At 40.4% G+C, this 26,068-nt stretch overlaps 1 protein-coding gene and 1 long non-coding RNA gene across 12 annotated transcripts in view; one reads left to right on the forward strand and one right to left on the reverse strand.

The window, feature by feature from the left end:
* The window catches only part of NCKAP1 (NCK associated protein 1), a 64,688-nt gene extending 45,673 nt beyond the window's left edge, over positions 1-19,015 (forward strand). For all 10 annotated transcript variants that reach the window (XM_046943945.1, XM_046943944.1, XM_040704130.2 and 7 more), the window contains 14 exons: positions 598-717; positions 1,013-1,152; positions 2,004-2,135; positions 2,736-2,954; positions 3,262-3,392; positions 3,778-3,875; positions 5,069-5,162; positions 6,117-6,199; positions 6,634-6,714; positions 10,096-10,189; positions 11,413-11,529; positions 15,283-15,392; positions 17,423-17,512; positions 18,080-19,015. In XM_046943945.1, coding sequence (XP_046799901.1) covers positions 598-717; positions 1,013-1,152; positions 2,004-2,135; positions 2,736-2,954; positions 3,262-3,392; positions 3,778-3,875; positions 5,069-5,162; positions 6,117-6,199; positions 6,634-6,714; positions 10,096-10,189; positions 11,413-11,529; positions 15,283-15,392; positions 17,423-17,512; positions 18,080-18,196 — 1,626 coding nt within the window. In that variant the 3' untranslated portion in view covers positions 18,197-19,015. The remainder of the gene's footprint in view (positions 1-597; positions 718-1,012; positions 1,153-2,003; positions 2,136-2,735; positions 2,955-3,261; positions 3,393-3,777; positions 3,876-5,068; positions 5,163-6,116; positions 6,200-6,633; positions 6,715-10,095; positions 10,190-11,412; positions 11,530-15,282; positions 15,393-17,422; positions 17,513-18,079) is intronic.
* LOC124418124 overlaps positions 1-26,068 on the reverse strand; it is a 106,521-nt gene that overhangs the window by 26,731 nt on the left and 53,722 nt on the right. The window contains exons 4-5 of one of the 2 annotated variants that reach the window (XR_006939895.1): positions 15,987-16,162; positions 13,075-13,211 (exon numbers count right to left, since the gene is read on the reverse strand). This is a non-coding gene — a long non-coding RNA (uncharacterized LOC124418124). Of the gene's footprint in view, positions 1-13,002; positions 13,212-15,986; positions 16,163-26,068 lie in introns of those variants that run through there. The other variant, XR_006939894.1, reaches the window with a different exon arrangement.

Raw genomic sequence — 26,068 nt, forward strand, 5'->3', positions numbered from 1 at the left:
TTGGAGAAATAACCCTCCCTGTGTGCTGTACCATGTGTGGTAGTGTGGCTGTTACAAAGTAAGCATTAGTGGTAAAAGAAGGATTTCATGAATGCAGAAGGCTGTGCTTGTGTGGATCCTGTACCAAGGAACTGAGTCCACAAATGTGTGCAGCAGGGCTTCATTACTTGGCTTCTTTGAGGGTATGGATGACACTGTGTGCTTTTGCTGTAACTTAAGTTACATACTTTTTTTCTCTCCATTGATTTGTACCAGTACGAAATCTGAGATTTGCAGAAACCTGGAGTAGTGGATGCTTCAGATGTAGTTCAAAACTGAAGATGAAAATCTGCTTATAAAAAACTTGTCTCCTTTTACAGATATGTTTGCTTTCTTTAATAAATAACACAGTATGTCAGTGACTGCAAGTTTCACAGTTCAAGGTGTCTCCAGTAAAAAAAGAAATAGGGAGAATGAAAGGAGCTGAGGTTATTAAGGACTCAATGTGCTATTTGTCACTCTGGTTCTGAGTGTGGATGAGCTGCAGAACACTGTATGCACTTTTTGAGTAGAATGGAACTAAGAGGAATGTGACAACAAGGTTCTCTTTTTTAACAGCGACATCACATCGGAGATCGTAGTCTTTCCTTATGTAACATGTTTCTGGATGAAATGGCTAAGCAAGCTCGAAATCTTATCACAGACATTTGCACAGAACAATGTACGCTGAGTGATCAGGTGAGTTTTTTTGTCTGCTTTAATTCCCCTTTGAGGCTTTCTAGGTAGTTTGACTCTGTGAAATGTTATGGCTCTGTTTCCTTTTCACCTCTTTTCCCCTGATCTGAGGAATTTCTCTGTTTATGAAGTGCTAAGTGGTTTGAAGAAGACTCTTTATATTAATTGTGTAGTTAGTAATCAGAGGAGATGCTACTTCTGTCATGAAGTCTCCACCTACGTGTAAGCTTTTTTTTTTATCTCATGGCTGCTATGAAGTTGGATTTCAACTGTGGGGTGATTTCTTTCTCTCTCCTAGTTGCTGCCAAAGCATTGTGCCAAAACCATCAGCCAAGCAGTGAACAAAAAATCCAAAAAACAGACAGGAAAGAAAGGAGAACCTGAAAGGGAGAAACCAGGAGTAGAAAGCATGAGAAAAAACAGATTGGTTGTGACAAAGTAAGCCGCCTCTCCTGTTCCTTTCACCGTGATTCCCAAGTCAAAACTTATGATTTTTACTTCTTATGTTCTTTCAATAAAGTTGACTGTAAATACAGTAACTTCCTAGTTTACAAACATACGGTACTCATACCTTGTAGAGACTGAAATTTCTTACTTAGAGTGGTAGGAATGTGTAACTCTTACTAATCACTGTGGCTATTTCCTTTCTTGAGCAGAAGGGGTCTGTTCCCATGCTGTAGTTGGGTTTCCTGTAGTCCTAGCAACTGAGGAAGTGGGAGTCCCAAGGCGTGGGCGGCATCTTTTGGTTCTGCCTTACTTAACACTGTTAGCTGGATAATGTACAGATTGGGCTGAAAGTTCATGCTGCTGAAAGTCAGTGCGCTACCTTAATCTGCTGGGATGGGGAGGTTTTTTTTTATTAGTAGCAATAGGAAAACTGAAAACACTAGCAAACTAGAAAAAAAAAATCAAGACCCGTTGGAAAGAGAGAGAGGGAGAGATGAATAAATCCAGCTTGGGATGTCAGAGGTGATGGGGCAGAAAAGCAGCAAAGTAGGAAACAATTGTTAGGAAAGATCACAGAGCAGGGTTGTGGAGGTTGAAGTATGAGGAGGAAGGGAGCTATGAGAAGAGGCCAAGAGGTGTTCAGTGTTGTGTCTGGGAGCGGCTAAATGCACACATGCTGCACAGAAGGAATTACCAAGCATCAGGGAACTGCAATTGTTTAGAGAAGTTGAGAGAAGACAGCTGTAGCTGATCTTGAGGCATGTTTCATCTATGTGTGCTTCCTGTGGTAATATATATTTAATTTAACATAATATTTTTGATTTCTTACTGACTTCTTGAAGCCTGGACAAACTGCACACTGCACTTTCGGAGCTCTGCTTCTCAATCAATTATGTACCAAACATGGTGGTTTGGGAGCACACATTTACCCCAAGAGAATATTTAACGTCTCACCTGGAAATCCGTTTTACCAAGTAAGAAATAATACAAAGATGAATGTGTTCATAAACAAGATAAGTCTGTCTTGGTTTGGTATCAGAAGTGTTGTATGCTTACTACATAAGATTAGTTTTTAAAGATAGGTTGCAAAGCTCTGAAGTCTTATTTTCACTCAAGTTACATTTAACTTTGTGGAGACTTGGTGATATTCATTTGAATATATTTTACTGAATAGCCTGATCCTGCATTCCTACTCATGTCTTTTTTGGTAGGAATTGGTGATACCTATTTTTAGGCATTTATACTCTTGCTACTACTCTTGCTACAGTTCTTTTGCACAGCATATGGCATTGTTTCAAGTATTTGGGTTTACTGGTCTGCTGGAAGGGAAATCGGAATATCAGAACTCAGTAGCAGACAAAGATAACAGAAAATTAAATTACTGTAATTCTTAAAGTAAAAAAAAACAAACCTTGTCACTTCCTACACTCATCTGTTCTTACCTTTTATCTTCACATCGTTATTTCCAGAAGTTATAATTTAAATATTAAAATGATTAATGATGGACAGTTTTAAATGTGCATCTTTGCTTAACCCTTCTAAGAAAGGCACGTAATTCTTTTTGTTTTTAAAAGGTCCATTGTTGGAATGACGATGTATAATCAAGCAACACAGGAGATTGCAAAGCCTTCAGAGCTGTTAACCAGTGTAAGAGCCTATATGACGGTCCTCCAGTCAATAGAAAACTATGTACAGATTGACATTACACGAGTATTTAACAATGTTCTGCTTCAGCAAACTCAGCATTTAGATAGTCATGGTGAGCCAACCATCACCAGTCTGTACACAAATTGGTAAGTATCTGTAAGAACACTTTTGTTACGAGCTTTGGATATCAATTCTACGTAATTAAAAAAAATCTTGCATTGGAGAACTGTTTTTTGCAATTCTTAAATTCCAGACTCCTCATGTTTACTTTCCTTGATTCCTGGTAAAAACACTTCAAACTGTAAAATCAGATGTAGATATCAGCCCAACTGTGAAAGTAAAACTTATGTCTACGGGCTTTGCTGTTCCTTTATCACACAAATGTACTTCATCTTTGTAGAGGTATCTATGAACGTATGTCTTGATCTTAAAACTTTTTCCCTTTCTGATAAGGTATTTGGAAACATTGCTAAGGCAAGTCAGCAATGGTCACATAGCCTATTTTCCAGCTATGAAGGCATTTGTGAATTTGCCAACAGAAAATGAATTAACATTTAATGCTGAGGAATACTCTGACATATCAGGTAAACTTTGCTCCATGTTCCTATTGATTGTTTGTGAGGGATAAACGTAGCATGCTTCAGTGATGGGAATTACAGCAACTCTCACAGAATTTTATCTTCTCCCTTGTTGACTTTCAGAGAATTTTCATTTATTTTTATTTCTGCTGCCTCTGTGCCTTGAAGTAGCTCATTTTTTTTTACTTCTTTTTAAAAAATTAAAAACTGAAATAGGAGTATGGTGTGTCAGAGACTGCTGCTTCAGTTCTGTTACAGTGCAAGTTCTCAAATCTGAAATTCAGTTTTGAGGTAAAAGAGTTTCGTGATTAAAACACGAATACTTTGTACGTTACGAGCATCAAATAACTGAAGAAGGAATGTTTGAAGAACGGTTTGTTTTATTTCTCAGAAATGAGAGCCCTTTCTGAACTCCTGGGACCATATGGCATGAAGTTCTTAAGCGAAAGTCTGATGTGGCACATTTCTTCGCAGGTTGCCGAGCTTAAGGTAATCCTGGGGAACACATGGGTGGAAAGAAGGGGGGGGTTGTGTTTCAGCTGCCTTTAGGATGCTTAATAGCTGTTTGTGTGCTATCCTTATGAAGCGACTGCGTGACACAAAAGGTACCCTGGCCCAAGTGATCAACGCTAAGCTGGAGGGGGCTGTTGATTTTTGTGCCCATCTCAGCTGCTGAGTTTTAGAATGAGACATGTCAGGTGTGAAGGCTGTGAATTGAGAGTTACATTACGTCACTCCTGGCAATATTTGGTGACATCTGTCACGTTTCAAGTAAAACCGAAGGCCACTGCACAGATGTTTTTTGGTTGCTTCTGTCTTTGTCCGTTTATTATTGCCCTGCTTCCTTAAAATCAGCATGTTTGTTATTGTTGCTCTGTGGGTTTTTTAAAAAACAACTTCAAATTGTTTCTGAGATTTGTTTTCTGATACTGCTAAGGATAAGCAAAACATAAGGTGGATCCACGTGCACATGACTACATATTTGGAGGAAAAAAGTAATAAAATGTTTATCTGCTTGGCTCAGATGTGGTTGGCCTTGCAGAGAGTGCTGAGAAACATCTGTGTTTGGGGGGAAAGAAAAGCACCAAGAGAATAGGAATGGGGAATTTATGAAGAGTAGGATTCAACAAGCTTCCTTTTGCTTCCCAGACCAGGTGTGGGTTTTGCATCTGGAGTTAAAACAAGAGGGCGTAACAAGGTTGCTTCAGTTAACTGTTTGAACTGTATTCCTGCCTGTCCCTTTTAAATCTTAAACCAATATACTGGTCATTTTTGTGAAGCTGAAAGCTTGACTCAGTAGCAGCATGTGGGCTATTGCTTTCAGTCTTGCATTCTGCAGAGCTTTGAGGAGTTCAAATTCAAATATCATGCATCTGCCACATTCTCATACAGCGATTGATTTAAAATTGCCCAGCTTGATTTCAATGTAAACTCGTCATCTGTTTTGCTTTCTGGCTTTCAGCATAGAAATTTGGTTTTTGGCTATGTGCATACACGCTTGCAATTTCTTGGAAGTGGTTAGTTTGCTGCATCTTTTATAGCTTATTTCATAGAACCATAGAATTGCTTTTCTTGCCTTGCTTCTCAGTGAAAACAAAGTGGGAAGAAATATCCTAAATTGTGCATTTATCTAATTAATCTGTCAGAATGGATAGCTGACCGAAATCTTTGCTTCTCTTTAGAAACTCGTGGTGGAGAATGTTGAAGTTCTAACACAAATGAGGACCAGCTTCGATAAGCCAGACCAGATGGCAGCACTCTTCAAAAGATTATCATGTGGGTAACTAGCAAGGTCCTTACTAAAGATGTAGAATTATTTCTATCCTTACCTTTGTAACGAACACCTTGAAAATGAATGTCTCTGTATGAAGTTGACAGAATCATAGAGTCATAGAATGGTTTGGGTTGGAAGGCACCTTTAATATCCTTTAGTTTCAACCTCCTGCTATAGGCAAGGACACCTCCCTCTAAACCAGGTTGCTCACAGCCCCATCCAGCCTGGCCTTGAATGCTTCCAGGGAGGGGCATTCACAGCCTCACTGGGCAACCTGTTCCAGAGTCTCACCACCCGCACAGCAAAGAGGGTGGTGAGATGTATGCTGCTTTTTCTGGACATGAAATGATTGCTGCTTTCTCCATGTGTGAACCCATAAGCTGATGGGCCTTTTCAAAATACTGCAGTCCTTCTCAGCTGCAGACTTAAGTGAGATTTCAGTATAGGTATATAGGTATCTGATGAGCTTTTAGCATCATTTTTTTATCTGTAACCACAATAATCTGAGTGAATACATAGACAAAAATAGGAAGCATGTTTTTTTGATACGTATCTTTCTGATCCCTTTGCCTTCAGTTGTTATATTATTGGCAAGGGTTTTTACAATTGAATTCACAGTTATTTTAACAAAGAATAGTTACAGTGAGATGTTTTGGTCTCAAGAAAACACAGCTCTAGTGTTAGCACTGAATACCGTCATCTGTGTGTAACAGGCTTCATTTGTCCAGTGGTGTACAGGGAATGTCTTCAGGAAATCTCATCATGAACTCGGATTTAAAAACCTGCTTAAGCACGTGTTTGTTTTGGCTCTGAAATGCCCGTGTTTCAGCATCATGCTATTCGCACTATTTTCTTTTTTTTTCTTGGTTCTATATTTTTTATTTCATATTTTTTGTTGAATTGAGCTTGTGAACTTGAGTAGGTTTTTGCTTACTGTTGTTCTTGTTCCTCTTCAGCTGTTGACAGTGTTTTGAAGAGAATGACGATTATTGGTGTCATCTTGTCTTTTCGGTCGTTGGCACAGGAAGCACTTAGAGATGTAAGTAATAACTGAATATTTTCTGAATAAGCTTTATTAAATTTAATAGAATAAGAAGGTGTTTGAAATTTCACTATTCAGGCATACAGTTTTGAAAAGGCTGACGTGGTTAAAATAGTTATAACTGAACCTTGAATTGCAAGTTCTAGAAAAAAAGTACTTTTTGAGTACTGCTTAGAGAAATACTGCACTAAAACCATCCGATTTTTAGTTGGAGCATGCCTCCTGGTCGTCTTAGTATGTTCTAAAGCCTGCTTTCAGTTTGTTTACCAACAGCTTGATTTTATTGGGCTTTATCGTCTGAAGTCCATAAATGAATTAATGTGCGTAAAATGACTCATTCAAAAAAATAAATGCAGTACAATAATGGTATTGTGTAACTGGTGGTGAGCTTTGGAAATGTTTTGTACTCATTTTGTGTTTGTGTCTCTTAGGTCTTATCCTACCACATTCCTTTCCTTGTAAGTTCCATTGAGGACTTCAAAGATCACATTCCAAGAGAGACTGACATGAAGGTAATGTGAGGCCCAAAGGGTAACAGAGTCATTTTTGGAGCTTACTGAAAATATGCAGGGGGCAAGACTTTCATCCTTCTTAAGAAAAATGCTGAAACCAAAGAACAGTGTTTTTTCCAAAGAGCCAAGTAATTATCCTTCTGCAGCCTTCTTATGTTCTGGGGGAAAAAAGACCGATGGAAGTGCACAAGTCTCTTGCTACCTGTTTTCACATCTGAGAACTTTCATGGCGAGAATTAAGAGCGAGGTTTATCCAGTGCTAAAATATGACGAGGCAATAAGGGGAAGAATGCTGCTTCCCTTCGTAGTGTGTGCAGTGCAACTTGTGTAACTGAGTGTTTAAAAGACTGCGTGCGTGGTCAGAGCTCTGTGCACGTGATGTCTACAAGCCTGATTTTTGCCCTGAGTAGAAAATTCTTCCAAACCTCATCTTAGACATGTTTGAGAAGAAGCAGTGCCATGAATTAGATGGCTTGCTTCTGAATGGTAGTGTCTTTTCGTTCAGAACCCCTTGTCAGTGCATCTGGCCCTAGGGGCACAGTAGCTGCAACCTAAATGTTGTGGTATTTTTAATCTCTTGTTCTAGCTTGGAGCCTCTGAAGGCTTGCAGGTTCCTTAATGCTATTGTGGTGGGACAGAAAATGTGTAGTGGCTACACGTTGCACAGCTCTTCATCCTTACATGGAGAAACAACTTTCTGAAAACCGCTCTTGAGCCACATGGGTTTTTGGGGGGCTGGAATATGTTGCTATTCCTGAACTTGAAGGTTATATTTTGCCACTGATTTTTGCTGCAAAAAACTGAAGTGTTTGATGGAATCCATTAAATGATAATAAAAAATCCTTCACCTTTCTAAACAGCATATTACAAGAACAGTTACAAGCCCTCTAAGATAAACATCACCAGTTCAGAAAACGCAGTTTAGCAGTCTATCTGAAACTGTCTGAGATTGTGTGATGAATGCACGTACTGAAATTTCACAGCATTTCTGAAACTTCTAATGCTGATAAACTGTAAGTGTTTGAGGTCCAGAAAACTCTGAAATTCATACCACCACAGAAATCCTGTGGAAATGCTATGGAAAATACATTTTAAGGATGCTGGCTTACAATAATTGCATTAAAATGATGGAAGTTGCCCTTGCTCTTAGGAAGAAAAGCCTTTTGCCTTTCTAGAGAAAAATTTTCACCTATGTTTGCAAAGGAAATGGTTGATCACCAGAGTGTCGTGTTCCATTACTGAATTTCAAGAATCAGCTTGCAGAAAAATGAGGAGGAGGAGTCACTGCTGGCTTGTGCCTGATCTTTTCAGTTGGGCAGCTTATGACCCCTGGTGTCAAAGCAGTGCTGAAAAATCAGACAGAATAAAGGCTGCAGCAGTAATAAATCCTTGAAGACGGTCTTTTACCGTAGACATTTTAAAGCTGATTGTATTAGATCATCTTGAACATCTAAATGGATCCTTAAGGACATCACTGAACTCATTTGTGTCAGCAGATATGACAAAGCACAGTGCTTGCTTCTTCTGTTTTGTAAGGCTCTGGAGTAATTTGCAGTCCCTGGAATAACTGAGTGGCAGAAAAGCTGTCTACTACTAAATGAAACCATACTGAGGACCGTTCTCCAGATCATACGCCACGTAGCACCAGCTAGTTGCCCCTGCTTTATGTGCTGTTTGGCTGCTGGCCTTTACTGGGCCCTCTATACTTCCCCTGTGATTCTTACAATGTACCTATTCTGTGTACTTTTTCTTTCTAGTTCAAAGTGTGTGAAATAACACAAGGGCTATGGTACAGTCTATGCTGCTGTTTGCACGCTATCAAGCTTACACGTTGTATCTTGTGGTGAGGACTGCTGATGTGTAGTCTTGTTTAAGAAGTCAGCAAAGGCTTGCAAGGGTAATGTTGGAGGACTGTGAGTGCAGAAGGAGCCAAACCTGTGTAGTTGTCTCTGCAGTGCCTTCTGGGAATACTGGGAACTCTGGCATGTACTACCCCAGAGCTTTGCCAGAGCTTTGTCCTGAAAACAGCTCGTTGATGTGGCCAGAGCTAGGAGCCTGCTAACAGTTAAGCCCTATAGACAGTCAGCAGTTCCTTGTTTGAACTTCCTCCCCAGTCTTGTCATGTATAGAACTTACAAGCCTCTGTACAACAGATTAGAAAATTGGATATTTTAGGATGCAGTAACATAGTAATGTTCTGTATACTGAATTTGCTGTAGAAAATAGCTTTAAATTTGTTAATGAAACATATACTTGATATGAAATATTATTTTGGCAGCCCTAGAACTTAAAATTTGGGAAGACTGATAAAATGAAGAAAACGAAGATTTGTTTTGCCTTTAGTGTCAAGATATTGCAGTATTCTGCTATTAGAGCCAGGCTTACACTTGATCCATGTTAATAGTTAACTCATCTGTTGTGAACCAGCTCCCATCTCTGTAATTCTTTGAATGCAGCTCTGTACTCAAGCTATCGTGTGTCCTCTGACAACAAAGCACCACACAGACGAAGTAGTGTCCCTACCGTATCGGGGTTTGCCCTCAGGTAGCTGAGCTGACCACCTGAGTAAGCACAGTCTTCTGTGCTTAAGCACCACCTTCTGCAGCTGGCCAACTCTGTGGGGGTTTATGAGAGAGTTATGTTGTGTGTAAGACACATCACCAGCATTTCACAGGGTCCTTTGGTGCAGACCTACTTTTGGGAAGATTCATTTGAATCACACCTTCAAGTGTTTAGTTCCGTGTGTAAATTAGGGAAAGAAAGAAATACAGGATTACATAGGCAACAATATAAAATGTAGCCTGAGCCAGGCTTGAAAATGGACTGGATTGAAAGGCATTTTTAGCTCCTCCAAGCGTTGGGATCGCTGACAGTGTAATTCTTGGCATCTGGAATCACTGGACACTGAATCTGTATCAAATTTGTATGTTGTAAGATGCCTGCCTTACTCTCATACTTCATTAGCTTGTGGCTTTTGTCTAAAAGTGCAGTATTTGTGGATGCTAGTTGACTCCGGTAGAGACAATGTGTTAGTTTTTTCTTGTTGAGCAGAAAAAAAGAAGCAGAAATGGCTAATTGAAAGTCAGGATGTTTGCTTTGGAGGTCATGTAGAAAAGTATACAAGCTTTGTTTGGCTTGAGAGAAAGAAATGATAATTGAGCACACAAAGTACTGACCGATCTTCTCAGAGTAAGTTAGAGGTGGGGAAAAAACAAAACAGCAATATCTAGAGGTTCTTTATCTAGTTTCAGCCAAGTCTCCAAAGTCCCTTAATGCCTCAAGCTAATATAAACATTTAACACTTGTCAGCATAACTGTGCTTCATCAAGTTTACACAGAAGCATTCGGATATCTTGTAATTGCCTTTCTTCTGATCCTCAGGTGGCAATGAATGTATATGAACTGTCATCAGCTGCTGGATTGCCTTGCGAGATTGATCCTGCCTTGGTTGTAGCACTGTCCTCCCAAAAATCAGGTAAGAAGTTACAATTTTAAAAATGTAATGAAGAAGAGTCATAAGAGGAACAAAAAACAAACGGCCCCAAGGCATGGGTGTGTTTTAAGTGCTAGGAGAAGGCTTCTGTATCTTGGGTCCTTTGTATTCCTTTGAACTGCATAAATTGCACGAAGAACGTGAATGCTTTGTGCAGACTGCCTAGAACACACTGATGAGCATCTTAAGAATCTTTTCAACTATGTATAAGTTGTTTTCTTGACCTAGAAAAGGATAACGGGTAGATGCTGAAGGAGTCTAATGATTAAAAACTGCTGTACTTTAAGGACATTGGAAATAGGATTCTGTTGTGAACAGCTATAGACAGGATCATTTCTGTTGCACAGATCTGTAACAAATCTGTGTAATTAAATTGGACATTAGAAGCTGAAATGCCAGCTGAACGCATTTGATGATTTCACAACACTGATACTGGTCTGCAATACAGATGCTAACGTGCAGTTTACAAGGGGAAGCACGTAAACCAACCAATGTACTGATGCCCTCACATGTATAGCACTTCCTGGCACTTTAATGCACCACTGTTTGAAGCTTTTCAGTTTTGCTTACTCTAGCAGTTTTGAAGGCGTGAATTAAGTTTCTTAAGTACTTTTTGACAGCCTTAAGTCTTCCTGTCCCTGGAGGTGTTCAAGGCCAGGTTGGATGGGGCCCTGGGCAACCTGATCTAGGACAGGATCTAGTGGTTGGCAGCCTTGCTTGGGGCAGGGGGTTGGAACTTGATGATCCTTGAGGCCCCTTCCAACCCAAGCCATTCTGTGATTCCTTACTGAGCATTTCATGCCTTTTTTTTCTCCCTGTGTGTAATGGATAGTTAAAGTTATAATCAGATTGTAACTGTTGCAGATGTTAACCTGTTTTTTTTTCTTGCTTTAATGCTAGCTATTTGGCAGGAGAAAATGTAGGTTATTTCAAGAGGCAGTTTAGTATTAAAACTTAGCTGTGTCAGGCACGATATATTTGTATCTGTAAAATACAAATGTGTATTTGTTTATATGTATTGTATGTTGATACACATAGTTGTACATTAGGAAGACTAAGCTAGTGTCTGCAATGGTATTTTAAATAGTTTTCGTTGAGGTGCAGCTATGAAGCCTTTAAGCTGGGTGAACATGGCAGGGAATTTCTGTATGTTGTCATGATTGGCTATGATCTGGTATTCAAGGGCTTATTATTTTTGTTTTCAGAAAACATCAGTCCAGAAGAAGAATACAAAATTGCTTGCCTTCTCATGGTCTTCGTGGCAGTCTCCTTGCCAACTTTGGCTAGTAACGTGATGTCTCAGTATAGCCCTGCCATTGAAGGTAAATGTCAGCAAAATGTTTGCCCTGAATGCTTTCTTCATTATAGTCTTGGGAGTTTTTTGAGTACTTCTGCTGTGAATGTTTACTTCTGTTTCTTAGTGAAGAAAAGTTAAAAATTCAGAAAAGATCCTGAATAGGTTTCCTGAGAATTACTTTGTAAAGCATTTGCTTAACTCTTGTTTTGGGTTGACTGCCAAGGGAGGAATCTTTTGCTTGAGATTGAGAGCAGTTCATTTGCTGTAGGGGGCAATCTCCTACTAGTGTGTGAAATTGGTAAAGAGCATGTTCTGTGTTAATTAGGGCATAGTGTATAGATGTTTTAGCAATGGCTTTATTGGTCTTTGTGCTACTCATATGTAGTAGCTTTTCTGTATTTAATGTGCTATTCATATTATTAAACCAACTTTTGAAGATGGAATCCGGAAGGTATGAGCTGTGAACAGAACTGTAACCTACAGAATAGTTCAGCTTAGAGAGAGTACTTTGCCTCAAGGAAATTCTTTGCTCGTAATCCACCAAAAAAAAAAGGGTTCTTTCAGACAAAATGAAGTTGAAAAAGAATGACTGAGAAAACTGTTCCAATGCACACAAGAGTCACCTTTCAGCTGTTCAAACTATTTCCATTATGTTGTGTAGCTTGCATAAAGGACTGTTTATTCTACATGCATTTACCAGCTACAGTCTGAGGTTTTCTTTCTGTTCTCTAAGTTGCTTTGTTTTTAATCAGGTCAGATTTAACTTGCACAGTGTCTGACGTGACTTCTGAACACTTAAAGTACCATGAAAAGACCAAAAATTCTGATAGCCTCCTATGGCATTTAGTGAGTGTGTGGTATGCAGATCTTTTTTTTCCCCTAAAGATCTTCCCAAGATTGCTGTTTTACATGAGGTTAATAATTTTGTACTTACATGTTGGAATTATCCTTCCTGATAGGGAAACGTGGTCTTCAATTTTAAAACATCAGGGGTTTGTTAACTCTAATTCTAAACAGATTGTGTAGCCCTTTGCCTGTTGTGAAAAAGTTGGATAAATCTCTGATGTAATGAGTAGAACTTGAACGTTGATTTGAAAGGTCAAGTATTGGAGGCTAACAGCTTGTTCTGATGAACAGTGAGAACAGTTTGTATCCCACAGTGTTGTTTTGTGTTATCTGCACTCTGTTTCTGCCATTGTTTTTTCAGTCGTGATGACTGACTGAAAAACTCAGAACACATTGAAGAGTATGAAGGACTATGAAATGATTGATGGGGGCAGGCAGAGATATTCGCTTGTTAGAGGACAGTGAGGCTGGTTCTCCAAACGTCACCCAGATGAACTTGCTTATGTGTTCAAGGCCACATGTCTTAAAGATTTATTTTTGTAGTTTCATAAAGAGAGATCAAGTGGAAGCACTTTTGGTACCCATTTTTTTTTTCCTTCAGTAACCTCTTACCTGCTGTGGTCTCAAAACGTATACTGCTTACCACAGGGACTGTACTACAGGTTTTTAATGGTGATTATATTTGCTTATCCATTAATAAGGTATGTCTGTGAGATGCACCTACCCCTCTGAAAACTTCTTCCTATGAACCCAGGTCAGGCAAGCGAGATGTTGCTGCTCACTCATTTCCTCCAGCAGGTTGGAGCTCGTGCAGTTTGCCTCTCTTCCAAGGATCCTCTTTGTCCTCAGGCTGCTGGTAGTCTGAAACAATAGATGAGGATTATCTTCTCTCTGTTTTATATGATGCAGCCAAAATATTCGTTTCTGTCATTTAATTCAGCAACTCTTAACCTGAAGTCAGGCAAAGCCTCTTTCATAAGTGGTTTCTTAAGTTAATAAGATCTCATAAAAGCTGTGAGTGGAGTGGAATTGCATCTAGAACTCAAATAAGCCCGTATTAGGAGTTACTACTGACTTTATGAGATGTGGTCTCCATATTATGTAATTCTTTACTGTGTGGACTCTTTTTTATTAAGAGGCAAATAGTCTGGCAAAAGGAATATATAAAATATGTTCACTCTACAAAAATAACAAACAGAACAGACCTTGTCAGTTCTGCCTTAGCTGTGTATTATTATTTTTTTCTGTTCTGCCCCTTACTGTAGAACATCTGACTTTAGACACTTAATACAGATGCTATTTCCAGAATGAGAACTTAATAAATGCTGCTTTTTATGAAGTAAATTCCCTGGCTAAATCCTGAATTTTACCATCAACAGGTCACAGTTTTGAAGGAGTTTCAGCTTTCTAATCTGGCAACAGAGTTGTCCCAAATACAGACAGTTCTTGGACAGCTTCAGCAATGTCTGCGTTCCCTCTGCCTTCTTCGAGATCAAGGCAGTTTCTTCCACTAGTTTCAGATACAGGCTTGGGCTCTAACAGGCTTGTCTTTTTTGCTTGATTTTTGTTCCCATTAAGAAATCCAAACTTAGTCATGTTCCAGAACAGAGCACTAGTTTGTGCCTAGTGACTAGACTAGGATAGCAGGCTACAGAGACGTGGCCTGTCCTGAAAGCATGAAAGCTGCCATGCATTGGAAGGCTGCAGTTGCTCAGTTGAATTCCTCTTGCTGAGTCTTCGACAGAGAAATCAAGTCATTTGAGAAACAAGCATAGATTTAAATGGGCAGCATTAAGCAGAGCAGACATCCTTGACTGCAAGGATGCAGCTATCTATTTATTCCCTTTTGGATTAGCATATTTATGCAGCAGTATTTAATTTAAAAAAAAATAAAAGAACAGAAGTAGTCGCTCCTGGCTGGCTGGGGTAAGGACCTGCTGGTGGAGATTCATGTGGATCATTGCTGGGACCTACTGATCAGCATATTCGTAGGCATCTGGAAAAGTGGTGAAGGACCAGGTAGCAGATTTCGTATTCTATGAAACTATGGAGGAATGAAGAGCTGCAGGTAGATACTGTGTCACTGAGTAAGCTGTACATGAAGTGCCAAGTGAAAACCATTGCAAATGAACACAGTGATATGTGCATGGTAGAAGAAATAATTCTTTCTCACATGAGGTGGAGTCTAGCTGACCTCACTGCTCAGCTGTCATCTTGTAATGAAAAGAAAAATGAGCTCAGTTATCAGCAACGGTCAGAAAATGGGCGACTTAGAGTAACCTGTCAGCCCTGTTTGCAAACATCCGTACTTGTTGTCTCCTTCAAAGACCTCTTCCTTTTCACAGTTTCTCAAGGTATTTGTTTAGGTCTCTATTAATTTTGTTCCAATGTGCTGGACAGGACTAAGTTGCCAAAAGAAATAGCAGGCTTGCTGATGAGCAGTTCTTGTTTCTCAGCTGTAGCTCTTTTTGAAGGCTGGTGTCATCCAGTTGCCTTCCAGCCCCCTGAAGCCTAGGTGAATCTTGGCAAGATGGTTACACACAGCCATCAGAAATTCACTACTTCTATACTTGAGGTCCTACAGATCTCCTGGTGGAATGCCATCGGAGCCTGCTGATTTGTTCATGTACAAAAGGGGAAGGAAAACAGCCAGTTAGCCTGATCAAGTCTTTTTTTGTACAGAATATTTTGTCTGTCAATTGGTGGTAACCATCAAATTTTGTAGTAGAGTAAAGCATTAGGAGGGAGTTCTGTCCTTCTGGTTGCTCTGATGATACCAAGTCTGTGTGAAAGAGGTCTTTGCTACTGTTGTTTAAGGTGATGAAACTTGCTCTTTCTTTGTGATGAGTATGCTTACTCTTTGATAATATTTTCCAAAACATTATCATTTTCAAACACAGTGCTGAGGTAATTTGTGTATGTTTTCGTTTAGGGCACTGCAACAACATTCATTGCTTGGCAAAAGCTATCAACCAGATTGCTGCAGCTTTATTTACCATCCACAAGGGAAGCATCGAAGACCGTCTAAAAGAATTTTTGGCTGTATGTATGATTTAATTTCTAAAACTAGCTTTTTTCAGTATAATCCTCTGTGTATTAATTAGTATTTTAGCACCTATCATCCCTTGTACAGTCCATGACTGGAAAAAGACGTGTGATGCATATGAAGTCATGACTGTGCCTCATCAACTCTTCCCTTGATGTATTGGGCTCTTTTAAATGATTTTACCTTTTCAGGGAAGGTACCTTTGGAGTGGCTCTTTGAGTTGTGCCTTTTGACACGTCTGCCCTCCTTACACAGGAGCTGTCTGATAGCTGCACAGTACAGGGGTATTTGGGAAGAGGCATTTTTATGCTTTAGAGTAGGCTGAAGATCAAAGCTGCTGGAATCCCTACTGATGCTTCAAAAGAAGTCAGAAGCCTCTAGGTCCTGAAGATGTGTTTTAAATTCATTTTGGCACGCTTCTTAAGTAGAAATAGTTTTTTAAATGGCTTTTGATTACTGACTACTTAAAGGGAAACTAAAGGTTAAAATGGTGACTTCATTTTTTTTCCTAAAAGGATACTGATTTGAGTGATTCTTTGTTTTTGATGCTTATCTGTGAAATGAAGAAACACACACACCCTGCTTCTTACCTTCTCAGTTACAAGGGTTGGGTAATGGTCACTTCTGTAAGGAAAAGTCCAGAGAAGCAATTTTCCTTTTTTTTTTTTTTTTATTCCTCAGAGGCTCTTTCCCTTCTGGAAGTTCACTGCATTTTGTTAAACTCAGAAAGCCTTTAGCCGTTGACCTTGTCTAATGCAACTGCTGGCTGTAAGAGATGAAAGAGAGGTGGTTGCGTCAAGTTGCATACATGTGACAAGTGAAGGAAACCAGTATAGTTTCATGTGACACAAACACTTTTGGTATGAGGTGTGCATTTTTGCACTGTTTATGAACTGATTTCAGACCACTGGTTTTACTGCGCAGACTGTGACTTGATGGTTCAGATATTTTGCTAATCTATCTTTTATGACGCCTTTTATTTGTCACTTACTGTTAGTCTGGAAGGAAAGCATCTCCTGAGCAGAAAATACGCTGCCGGAGATGATCTGCTTTCCTGTCAACGTTAATTAAGGATGGAAAAAACTCACTGGGTTATTTAGTACTGATGAGTATGTGGTAGGATTCTTTTGAAGTGTGTGCGTTCACTTCACATGACAAATTAATGTGCAGAAATTGCTTCCAGAGGAATACTGAGATAGGGTTTTAAAGTTAATGTTTTAAATTAAAATCCCTTTATGGTAAATGTTGCTTAAGTATATTGCTGTTGCTTGGTGTGAGTGCATAATTGTTTGTACACCTGACAGCTGAAAAGAGGTGGGTCTTTTTGTTGGTGTTGCTCTTGGACTGGATTTTTTTGTATTTCTGTGAGGTATGAAAACATGGGCTACACATTCATCTGCACATCAAGTATTTTATTGTATTCTGTCATCGTGTATACCTTTGTATATGTGTAAGTTTCTAGGATAGCTATTTTTTAGGCTATTCTTTAAAACTAGTAGTGGAAGGTTGCTCATAGTCTAATAAAATATAATGAATTTACAGTTAGGATGACACTTCTTAAATTTTTGGAAGAGAAACCTTTCCTTCTACAGCAAAATGGGTGTAATATCAATCAGTGAAAACTTTAAATTGTAATGCAGTACGTTTATGTGCATATTGGGAAAGACCCAGAAAGGGAGATCTTGATCCCAAGGGAGCTCTCTCATTGACTTTAGTAGACTTGACTACAGTCAACTTACCTACTTTGATTTTCTGCTTTGAACAGAAGTTCTTCACAATAAATGAAATGGCTTTTTGACTAAAATAGCACGTACTGCTTATTAAACACTGCTAGATCTAAACAAAAATGTCTCGAAGAGCAAAGCCCAGTGCTGATGGTTGCTAGCTGCTTTGATGTTGCAAGTTCAATGCTGTCACCATTGAGTGGGCTATTGATGTCTTCAGAAATGTGTGTGGAGTGAAAGGGTAGAAGCTGATCTGTGCTTTTATTTTTTTTTTATTGCTTTGAAATATTCATTTTATGTAGCTTGCATCATCTAGTCTACTGAAGATCGGCCAGGAGACGGACAAAACTACTACAAGAAACAGAGAGTCTGTTTACCTACTACTGGACATGGTAAGCTTTGTCTGTTTTATTGGTGTAAGTAACTCAAGGAATAGGATTGACATCACGTTGTTCACACCCTTGGTGTTGTAGCTCATCAGCCAGTGGAAATAATTTTTGATGTCATTCTTACTCATGCTCATGTCAGTAATTTATTTCTTCTATTCCTCCAGCAGCGGCACATTGTCATTTGTTGCCATTGTATGTGGTATTGTATTGCTCAGACAATTTCCATTGTGGATTGTACAATATAAAACAACTTACATCAAAGAAGTGCTGTTCAGAATGTGTGAGAGGAGATCATCTTTGCTCAGATATATTTTTCCTTTGCTACAGTGTCTGTTTTGAAAATGGGAGGAATGCTATGTGATTTTATACCTAGAAGTATGAAAGCTATATGACTTGTTTGGAGAGGCACTGACATTATAGCAGTTTTTTTCTTTTCCTGTTTCTCCCCAATCTTGTAATAGTTCTTTTTGCTATGAAAAGTGGTGGTGGTGGTACTGTGCAGGCCAGAGATCCCTACATGGGACGGGTAGAAGGTGTTGTGCACAACCTTACGTTTCTGCTGTCTGTCAGATTGTGCAGGAGTCCCCGTTCCTGACGATGGACCTCCTGGAGTCGTGCTTCCCCTACGTCTTGCTGAGAAACGCGTACCACGCTGTCTACAAACAAAGCGTCACCTCCTCTGCCTAAGTATCTACTTCCTGGAGATAAGACATAGCACGCATCTATGTGGCCTCAGTTTTACCTGTCAACTGTGGAGCTATTTTACTTTATGGCCTGATGAACAGTTTTGTGGATTATAAACTTTTTCCATAAAGTTGTATTTCTGATCAGTGGTTTCTTAATATGGTTGTACTACCGTATCAGCTTGGTTGATTTTAGGTTGCACATTCATGGAAAATCTTTTTTCTCCTTTCTTCCTTTTTTTTTTTAATTTTAGAGCATCAGTTATGTTTAAAAATATACTACTTCTGCTCTATGTTTTTGATATTGATCATGCAGAACAGAAATTGCTTGTTTATTTCCCAGAAGAGAAATGTATTTAGTGATTATTTTAGATAGTGTAGCTTTCATCTGTGTGTAAATTATTTCATATAGGGAGAGTTATAATCTTGTACCTATTGTTCTTATTGAAAACAAATATTGGATGTGCATTTCTGTGAAGTAATTACAGCATTTCTAGTTTTATTTTGAAGCATTCACCGATCTATGTACTATGACACTATCTAACATGGAAAATGTTACCCTTCAGACAGCGATCCTTTCCCGATACTCTTAAACAACAGCAAGTGGTGTTGTTTGTATAAAGCATAGTGGAAATTTTTTTTAAACTAACTTCTGTGGTGCCCTGTTGGCATTAACACTACCATTGTACCCTGCTGTATAATAAACATTCTTACACATTTATCACATGTTGATAAAATGTTAGCCCTTAACCACTTTTTATATGTTTTAAATTTTTGAAATTCAAGTGTACCTTCCATAACATACAATAAACACTAGACTGTACTATCTGTAGGTGAATTATTTTTAATATAAATGTTATCCTAGCATTTTAAGCTTAAGCTGTGCTGTGGTGCATTGATTTACATCTCAGAGTTCATTAAATATCAATCCTTAGAGCTTTTATGTGAACATTTCTTTCCATCATCCACCTTTTGGCTTGTGTGACAGTGATTCTTGTAAAAAGTGGGAGAAAGAATTAAAGCCAGTATAAAAAGTGTCGGCTTAGTGCCATTAGCCTTTAAATCTCACTTGGAGATAATAAAAGGAGAAAAGCATTTACGTAGTGCGTAGTGCTGCCAGTTACGCCAGTAGGGAGAAGGCAGAGTGTAAAACATGAAATAACTGTACAACAGGAGAGTGTTGCTAAAACCATAACGTCAGACATCACTGAGACCGATCTGCAATGAGCCTCCTTTTATCAGCGGTGCTCGTTGGCATGCAGGAGAGCATTGGCTTGCTTTGCCTGAAAGCTGACCAGATGGTTGTGCTCTGTAATGCGCAGCGTGGAAAGAGATGTGGTGCTCTGGACATTGTATGAAGCTCTTGTTCTCCACGCAGCTCCTGGGCACGCTGGTAACTTTTTTTTTATTATGAAAGAGCTGTTTTGTGCTCATTTACAATAGCTTCCTGTGTCCAGAGGAATAGAAGTACTGCCTTACTTCCTTAGGACAATTTTATTTCAGTACATCTGTATCTCTCCTAATGATGCTTTTCGTGTTAGAGCTACAGAACAGTTCTTAAGTTGATAGTTTAGTAGCATAACACGAGTTTGTTCATGAAGAAGTCAGGTCACATCTGAGACTTGAGAGTGCAGTTCTGTATTATTTGAAACCAGATACGTTCAGATATCTTACTCCTAATTAAGGCTTTGATTGTAATGTAGCCTTTTGTGGAAAAAATGACTTTCAGGATTGACTTGTGAAAAATTCAAGTTATTTGTGGTTTAAGAAGTAACCTTTCTTGTCTTTCATCTTTGTAAGTTCAAAGGAATTGTGACTGGTCATTTATCATGATCCCTGTCAGCTTTCTACAGTGTGAGGTATTACTGAAGTAATCCTAGAAAATGAGCAATGGAAGACAAGGGCAGCATCTCTGCAAAGAAACCACTCTGGACAGTCAGATGCCTGAGATGTCTCTGTGTCCTTCCTGCAGAGGCTCAGACCAAGCTCAGAACCAAACTGAAGGCAGAGGAGATTTGGGAAGAGAAATTTGGACTCAGCCACGAGCGTTTTGAGTTTCGAAGACGTGTGAGGTTTCTTGTCTTTTAGGGGTGGCGGTTCTTGCTTTGTTCTTACGGTATTGCTCTTATTTCTGGATTTAGCTGAGACACCGCAGAGCCTGCTTATTGAAGGCAGAGCGCATGGACCACAGGCCTCAAGGCAACTGGTGTTCATGCACACAGACAGCAATATGTCTGTTGAGCCAAGATTGAAGGGGAAGAATGCAGAGAAGGAATGCTTCCTCTGCAGCCAGCAGCACCGTGTCCTCCACAGCTTTTAATCTGATGTGATGCTGTATATGTGGAGCCACCTCAGGTGGCATTTGCACAAGTGCTCCTAATTCTTGGAACGTGAAGCAGGGACAGCTGAGCTGGTCCCATATGGAGCCCGTTTGGATCAGATAACTCATCTGTGGGAGGAGGGCTCTCCGTCATACAGGACAGAGCATGAAAGAACAGTGTCCTGTGACTGCCCAGAAAACTACTTTTTGGTTGAGAAAAGGTCATCGAAGTAAATTCCTTTCTAGAAAGGAAAAGGAATTGATAATCACAGTAATGCTCAGAACTTACTTCCTCTGTTGATGCACTGGAGAGCCTCAGAAAATGCTGAAATGAGGTCAGCGATTGGAGAAAAGATAGGAGCTTTCTTCAGCAGGTCATCATGGACTTGTTATGGAACTTAATAAATGATTTATTCCAGATTCAAGAATTCCTGACCACAAGTACATAAATAGCCCTTGCTGCTAAACTCTGTTTTTGCCAAAAGCTTCCCCGGTCCGTCGGATGCAGCACAGACTCGTACTGAAGGGTGAGCACTCGGTGACTTACCAGGAACTACTACAAGTTCTCTGAGTACAGTTACAGCCAAACTAATGCTGGAACATTGTTCAGTGAATCTGTTGATCTGAACCGAACTCAAAACGAGTCTTACAGGTGTAGCGAATAATTCTGTAAGATCAGTAATCTATTTATTTTAGATACAAGCTTCAGAACTTAACTCCATACTGTGTTTGGATCCCACAGGAAATACTATAGATGTATTCCTTACTAAACATGGCTGGTAAATTAGGGATGGAAAGAAGAAAAGGAAACTTTTTGTTTCGGTGCATCTTGAACCACGGATGCAGCCTGTGCAAAGTAAGGTAGCTGAACCGGCAGCTACCCGTGTTTGGTTGGTTTTGTGGATCAGAGCAGCTGTTCCCAGGATTGTCAAATAACCAATTCTCAGGAATACTTAAGTTCTGCCTATTTTTTTTCTTTACTTAAAGTTCTGAATCATTTTCTGTGTATTTACTGAGTTTTCCCTGGAGATGACAAATGTTTTTTGGTAGAACGCGAACGCTCCCTAAGTGCTTTTGCTGTTTTTTTGTTGTGTTCTATCATCTGTAAACATTTGCACTGACACATAACAAAATGCACCACCAGCACCCAGGCCTACGTCCAAACCCACACCTAATTAGCTATTAGTCATGCTGTTCCTAGTGCTATTAGGTTAAAATGACCCATTGACTGGGTATGGCGTAGTGCATCTTACACAACTTGGAAATTGGAAATGCTTGTATTAAATTCCGAATCAAAAGCATATGTTGAGCCCAGCATGCAGTAGGGGGATTTGTGTATTTCCTTCTGTTGATTAAATTGAGTTAAAGTTGTACTGCAGTTGAATAAAAAATTGTACTGACACCCATATGTGAAGATAATACTTGCAAATCCACTGCAGCATTTAAAAGCCTAGTGCTAGTAAATGCAGTTCATGGTCTTTTAGCAACATAGCTTAGGACAATGGTGGTGGTCACTTGAAGTTGTGACCTGAAGATGAAGGCAGTAAACTTCTCTGCTTTTCCCTCCTTGCCCTTCTCTCTAATGCTGTCACTGTAGGGCCCTTGTGTTTGGCTAAATTTAAGTTAACTTAATGGGCAGATACTCAGAGAGCTCTATTATTTGTAAATAAGCATCAAATGATAATCTCTTTAGTAGCAGGGATGCAACAGCGACATTGTGTGGACAGCCACAAAGAGGAAAGGATGAAACTTAAGAGAATGCATTGTGAATGTATCTGATGATGTGAAAAGGGAGGTAGAATGGGAAGTGAAAGCTGTGAGCAGTTCTCAGAGCTGGGGACGGTTGGGAATCTGAGTCCATCTTGTAACTGAGTTCTGCATCTGATAGTTATTAATAATTAATTCCAGACTGTATCTCACAGCCCCCACAGTTGGATTTAAAACCTCCGCTCCACAAGCAGAGCAGCAAATTCGTGTAGGTATAGAATCATTTGTAAATCACATGTAAAATGTTGAGGTGTCTTTGTGTGATGTATTGTAAAGATCGGGTCAGCAAAACTGGATGGGAACACCTCTTTGTTACAGTGGAGCCATAAAGACTCAGTGCTGTTAGTTCAATTTATGTCTTTGAGGAGGAAGACAGCAGGAGTGATGTTTAGCAACAGTGCTACATTGAGATCGGGTAAGCACAAGTGTTTATTGTCTTGGATAGCAAAGCCCTTCAGAAGGCAGAGCAGCAGCTTTTAGAATGGACTGAGCCTGTGACACTTGCTTTAAAAATAACTTCATTCAGAAAATAATGGCACTACTATTCTCTGACAGGCTTTTTGTTTGAATGCTGAGATGGTATTTATGAGCTGTTATCTGATAGAAGTTCAGAGGGAGACCGTAATGATCAGACTAGAATGCGTTTGGATTTTATCCTGTCATACTGGCTTGTTGGCTCACTACTGGCAAGGTGGGGAGTCAGAGTTCCCGAGATCTCAAGTCTCTCTCCAGCTGCTGGAGGTGGGCACGGCTGGCTCCTGTGCTGGTGGTGGCTGTGTGACACGTAGCCCAGGCCTCGGGTGCCTTTCAGGAAGGATCATTTCCTGCCAGCATCTCCTCAGAGCTTCTCAAAATCCCAGTGATGCAGAAGATCCAAGCAGCAAAGAAGCTGCAAAGAGATCTTGTTATTTGGCAGCTAGGTGTTGAAGATGGGGTAGAGTACGGATGGAGCCTCTGGCATAATATTGAGGTACACGGACCTCACCTTCTAAGTCTACAAGCTGGTAAGTGTTTAGTGAGCCCCTAAAGGGGGATGAAACGACATTAAGGCAGTGATAACCTCCTGGGAGCATTGCAAATCCACTGTATTGTCTGTCTGAGCTGACTGGGATGGGGCAGTGAGAAGACGGATAGCCCTTAAGCAGCACTGGAGCTGAGATGCAAAGCAGACAAAACCACTGCTGTCTTCTGCTGAAGGAAGGCTACCAATAAAGAATCCCGTGGTATTTTTCTAAACTTGCATTCTAATGATTCCAGCATGTGCCTTACAGCCCTGCTAATCGTCGTCACAGGCATAATTGGCCCTCAGTGAGCAGATAAAGCATGCAAGGCTTTTCTAAGTCACAAAACCTTCATTAAATTAATCCCTGTCCCTTTAAATTGCCAAATATTTGCATGTATGCTAAAAAAAGGATTGGTGTTTCCCATTTTGGTTAACCTGCGGCTTCCAGGAGAGAAAAAGCAACGTTCTTGTAGGAGCAGTCTATAAATGTGTGACCAACAGCCTGGAAAAAAAGCTCATTGGGAGGTTTCTGTTATGGAGGCTCAGTGAGTGCACAAGTAAAGCAGCTTTAAAATGTTTCAGCTATCAGTGCTGTCATCCCATTGTTTCTCTGTTCAGCTGAATGCTATCAGGGAACTAGAGGAAAATGGGTGCTCTGCTAACTTCCCAGGCATAACTCCCCAGCAGCTGTGGGATTAAGAAGGATGATCAGAAACCCACAAAGGTCCCACAGTTGTGTTGGTGAAAGCTTTCAGGAAAAGCACGGGTTTTTTTCCCTAGAACTGCTGAGGTTTCATCACAGCCCCTTGTGATCCCACTGGTAGCTGCTAAAACACGAGTAAAACACAGGCACTGTCTGGGCTGCTCCATATAGGAAACACTTGATCCCAGGGCACATCCAAGCCAATCAGCTCCCCCTGAAATCAGCGGTGAGCCCACGTTCAGCACCTGGCAGCACCGGGCGGTCCCCATACAGCTGAGCTGTGTTTGCAGGGTTTATTTTTAGGTGTGGGTGTGATTTGGTACTTAATGCTGCTGCGCGTGGCTCATAAATCTGTGTGAGCAGGGCAGGCTTGGGCAGCACGACCGGAGAGGCTATAAATCCCCAACAGTGAATTTAACAAAATTCAATTCAGAGTGGTTATGGCGCTGAAGCGAGGCAGCTCAGGTTATTTCTATAGAGGCCGGAATAGCAATGCTGCAAAACGTAGACAGTATTATGGAGGTCTGCAGTTTCTGCCTTAACTGCTCCATCTGGAGGTGGCTGTAGCTCCAGAAGGGTTAAGTGCCTTGTGCCCTGAGTATGGCTGCAGTGGGAGGATCGGGTGCATTTTTCATTATCAGCACATTCATTGTACCAGCACTCAGCCGTTTGTTGGATCAGACATTAACGGATATAGAAGTTGCACAGCTGTACATAATGCTACCATGGAGGCCACCTCATATGCTTAAGTAGTTCAGCAGCAATTTGGGGGAAGGGGGGGGGGGAAGCAGAGAAACTTTCCTAATCTTTGGCCTATGAGCCCAAGTGCAGCCCAACCAGCTGTGCTTCGGGTGTGTGCTCAGCTCAGCTCCTCCTGCTGTTTTCTTAGTATTTTCTGCAACGCAAATTGATTCTGCAAATACTTGGGCAAATGCAGTAGTCCACAGTGCTGTTATCTGTGGGGCATGTTTGTGGAACTGGGAACAAAGGTCCTGTTTAACCTCAGTTCTGATGCCTCTGAAAAATAGGGGTTTGTGACATTTCTTAATTGTAAGAATGTTTTGGCTTATTTTCCTCACCTTTTCAGTCACAAAGTGGCCGGATGTTCTGTCAGGCCCACTGCAGTGCAGTGTTCTGCCATGAAGCAAGTGTAAGTTCCAGCATCCCGCTGGGAAGTGAGCATTGCATGTAGGGAACTCCATCAGCAAGGAGCCATAAGTGCCTGCACAGCCACACAAGCTGGGAGAGTCCCGAGCAGCAAACAGGTTCACCCTGCAGAATGAGACGACCGAGGCAGACACACGTGTGTTCATTTCTGTAGGCTGAGTGTCTTCAGCAGTATTAACTAAAGCTGTGGTTGGCACAATTTGTCTTTGAGATGTGTGTCAGACTGTGCTTGTAGGTGTTTGCAGATTAACCAGTGTGTTTCCCTACCTGTGCTATTGATTGTACCAGTAACACAGAGTGCAAAGCAGCAGCTTTTTGCTGAGATTTCAACAAGACAGGTAATGTGAGCAAACATAACCTGAAAACTGTCTCCATTATGCATGCATGTCCCGAGGGCACAGGACAGTTAACAATGAGCCGTCTCACAAAAACAGCCTGAAAAATTGCAAGTCTGAAAGAGACTGCATTAAAAGAACCTTTTCTTCTTCCTTTCCACTTCCAAGCCATCCACACAGAGATTATTAACGTAAGTTAATGGTCCCCCTGTGCTTTGTCTACCTGAGGGAGCTGTAACGAGACCCAGGCTGGAGCAGGAAATGTACAATAAATCCTGTTTTTATGACTCTGGAAGTCAATGACTTTATGGTTTTAGTAACAGCCGTGGAAGAAATATTGCAGGGTTTGGGGCATGGTGGTTTTTGGGTGGTTTGTTTTTGTTTTGTTTTTTCCCCAAGGCAGTGTATTTAAGTAAATTAAATTGTAAGAACCCTGAGATTGCTACAGAAAGTCTCGGGAAAGTGAAAACCTGTTCCGAAGAAGCATTCTCAGCTGTTTTTCTAAACAAATGCAGATTGGGGCACGTTCCTTTTTTAGCTGCAATGGGCAGGAGCATGCCCTGAAACAACCCGTGTGTTTC

This window comes from Gallus gallus, chromosome 7 (assembly GCF_016699485.2).
Source record: "Gallus gallus isolate bGalGal1 chromosome 7, bGalGal1.mat.broiler.GRCg7b, whole genome shotgun sequence".
Lineage (NCBI taxonomy): Eukaryota > Metazoa > Chordata > Aves > Galliformes > Phasianidae > Gallus > Gallus gallus.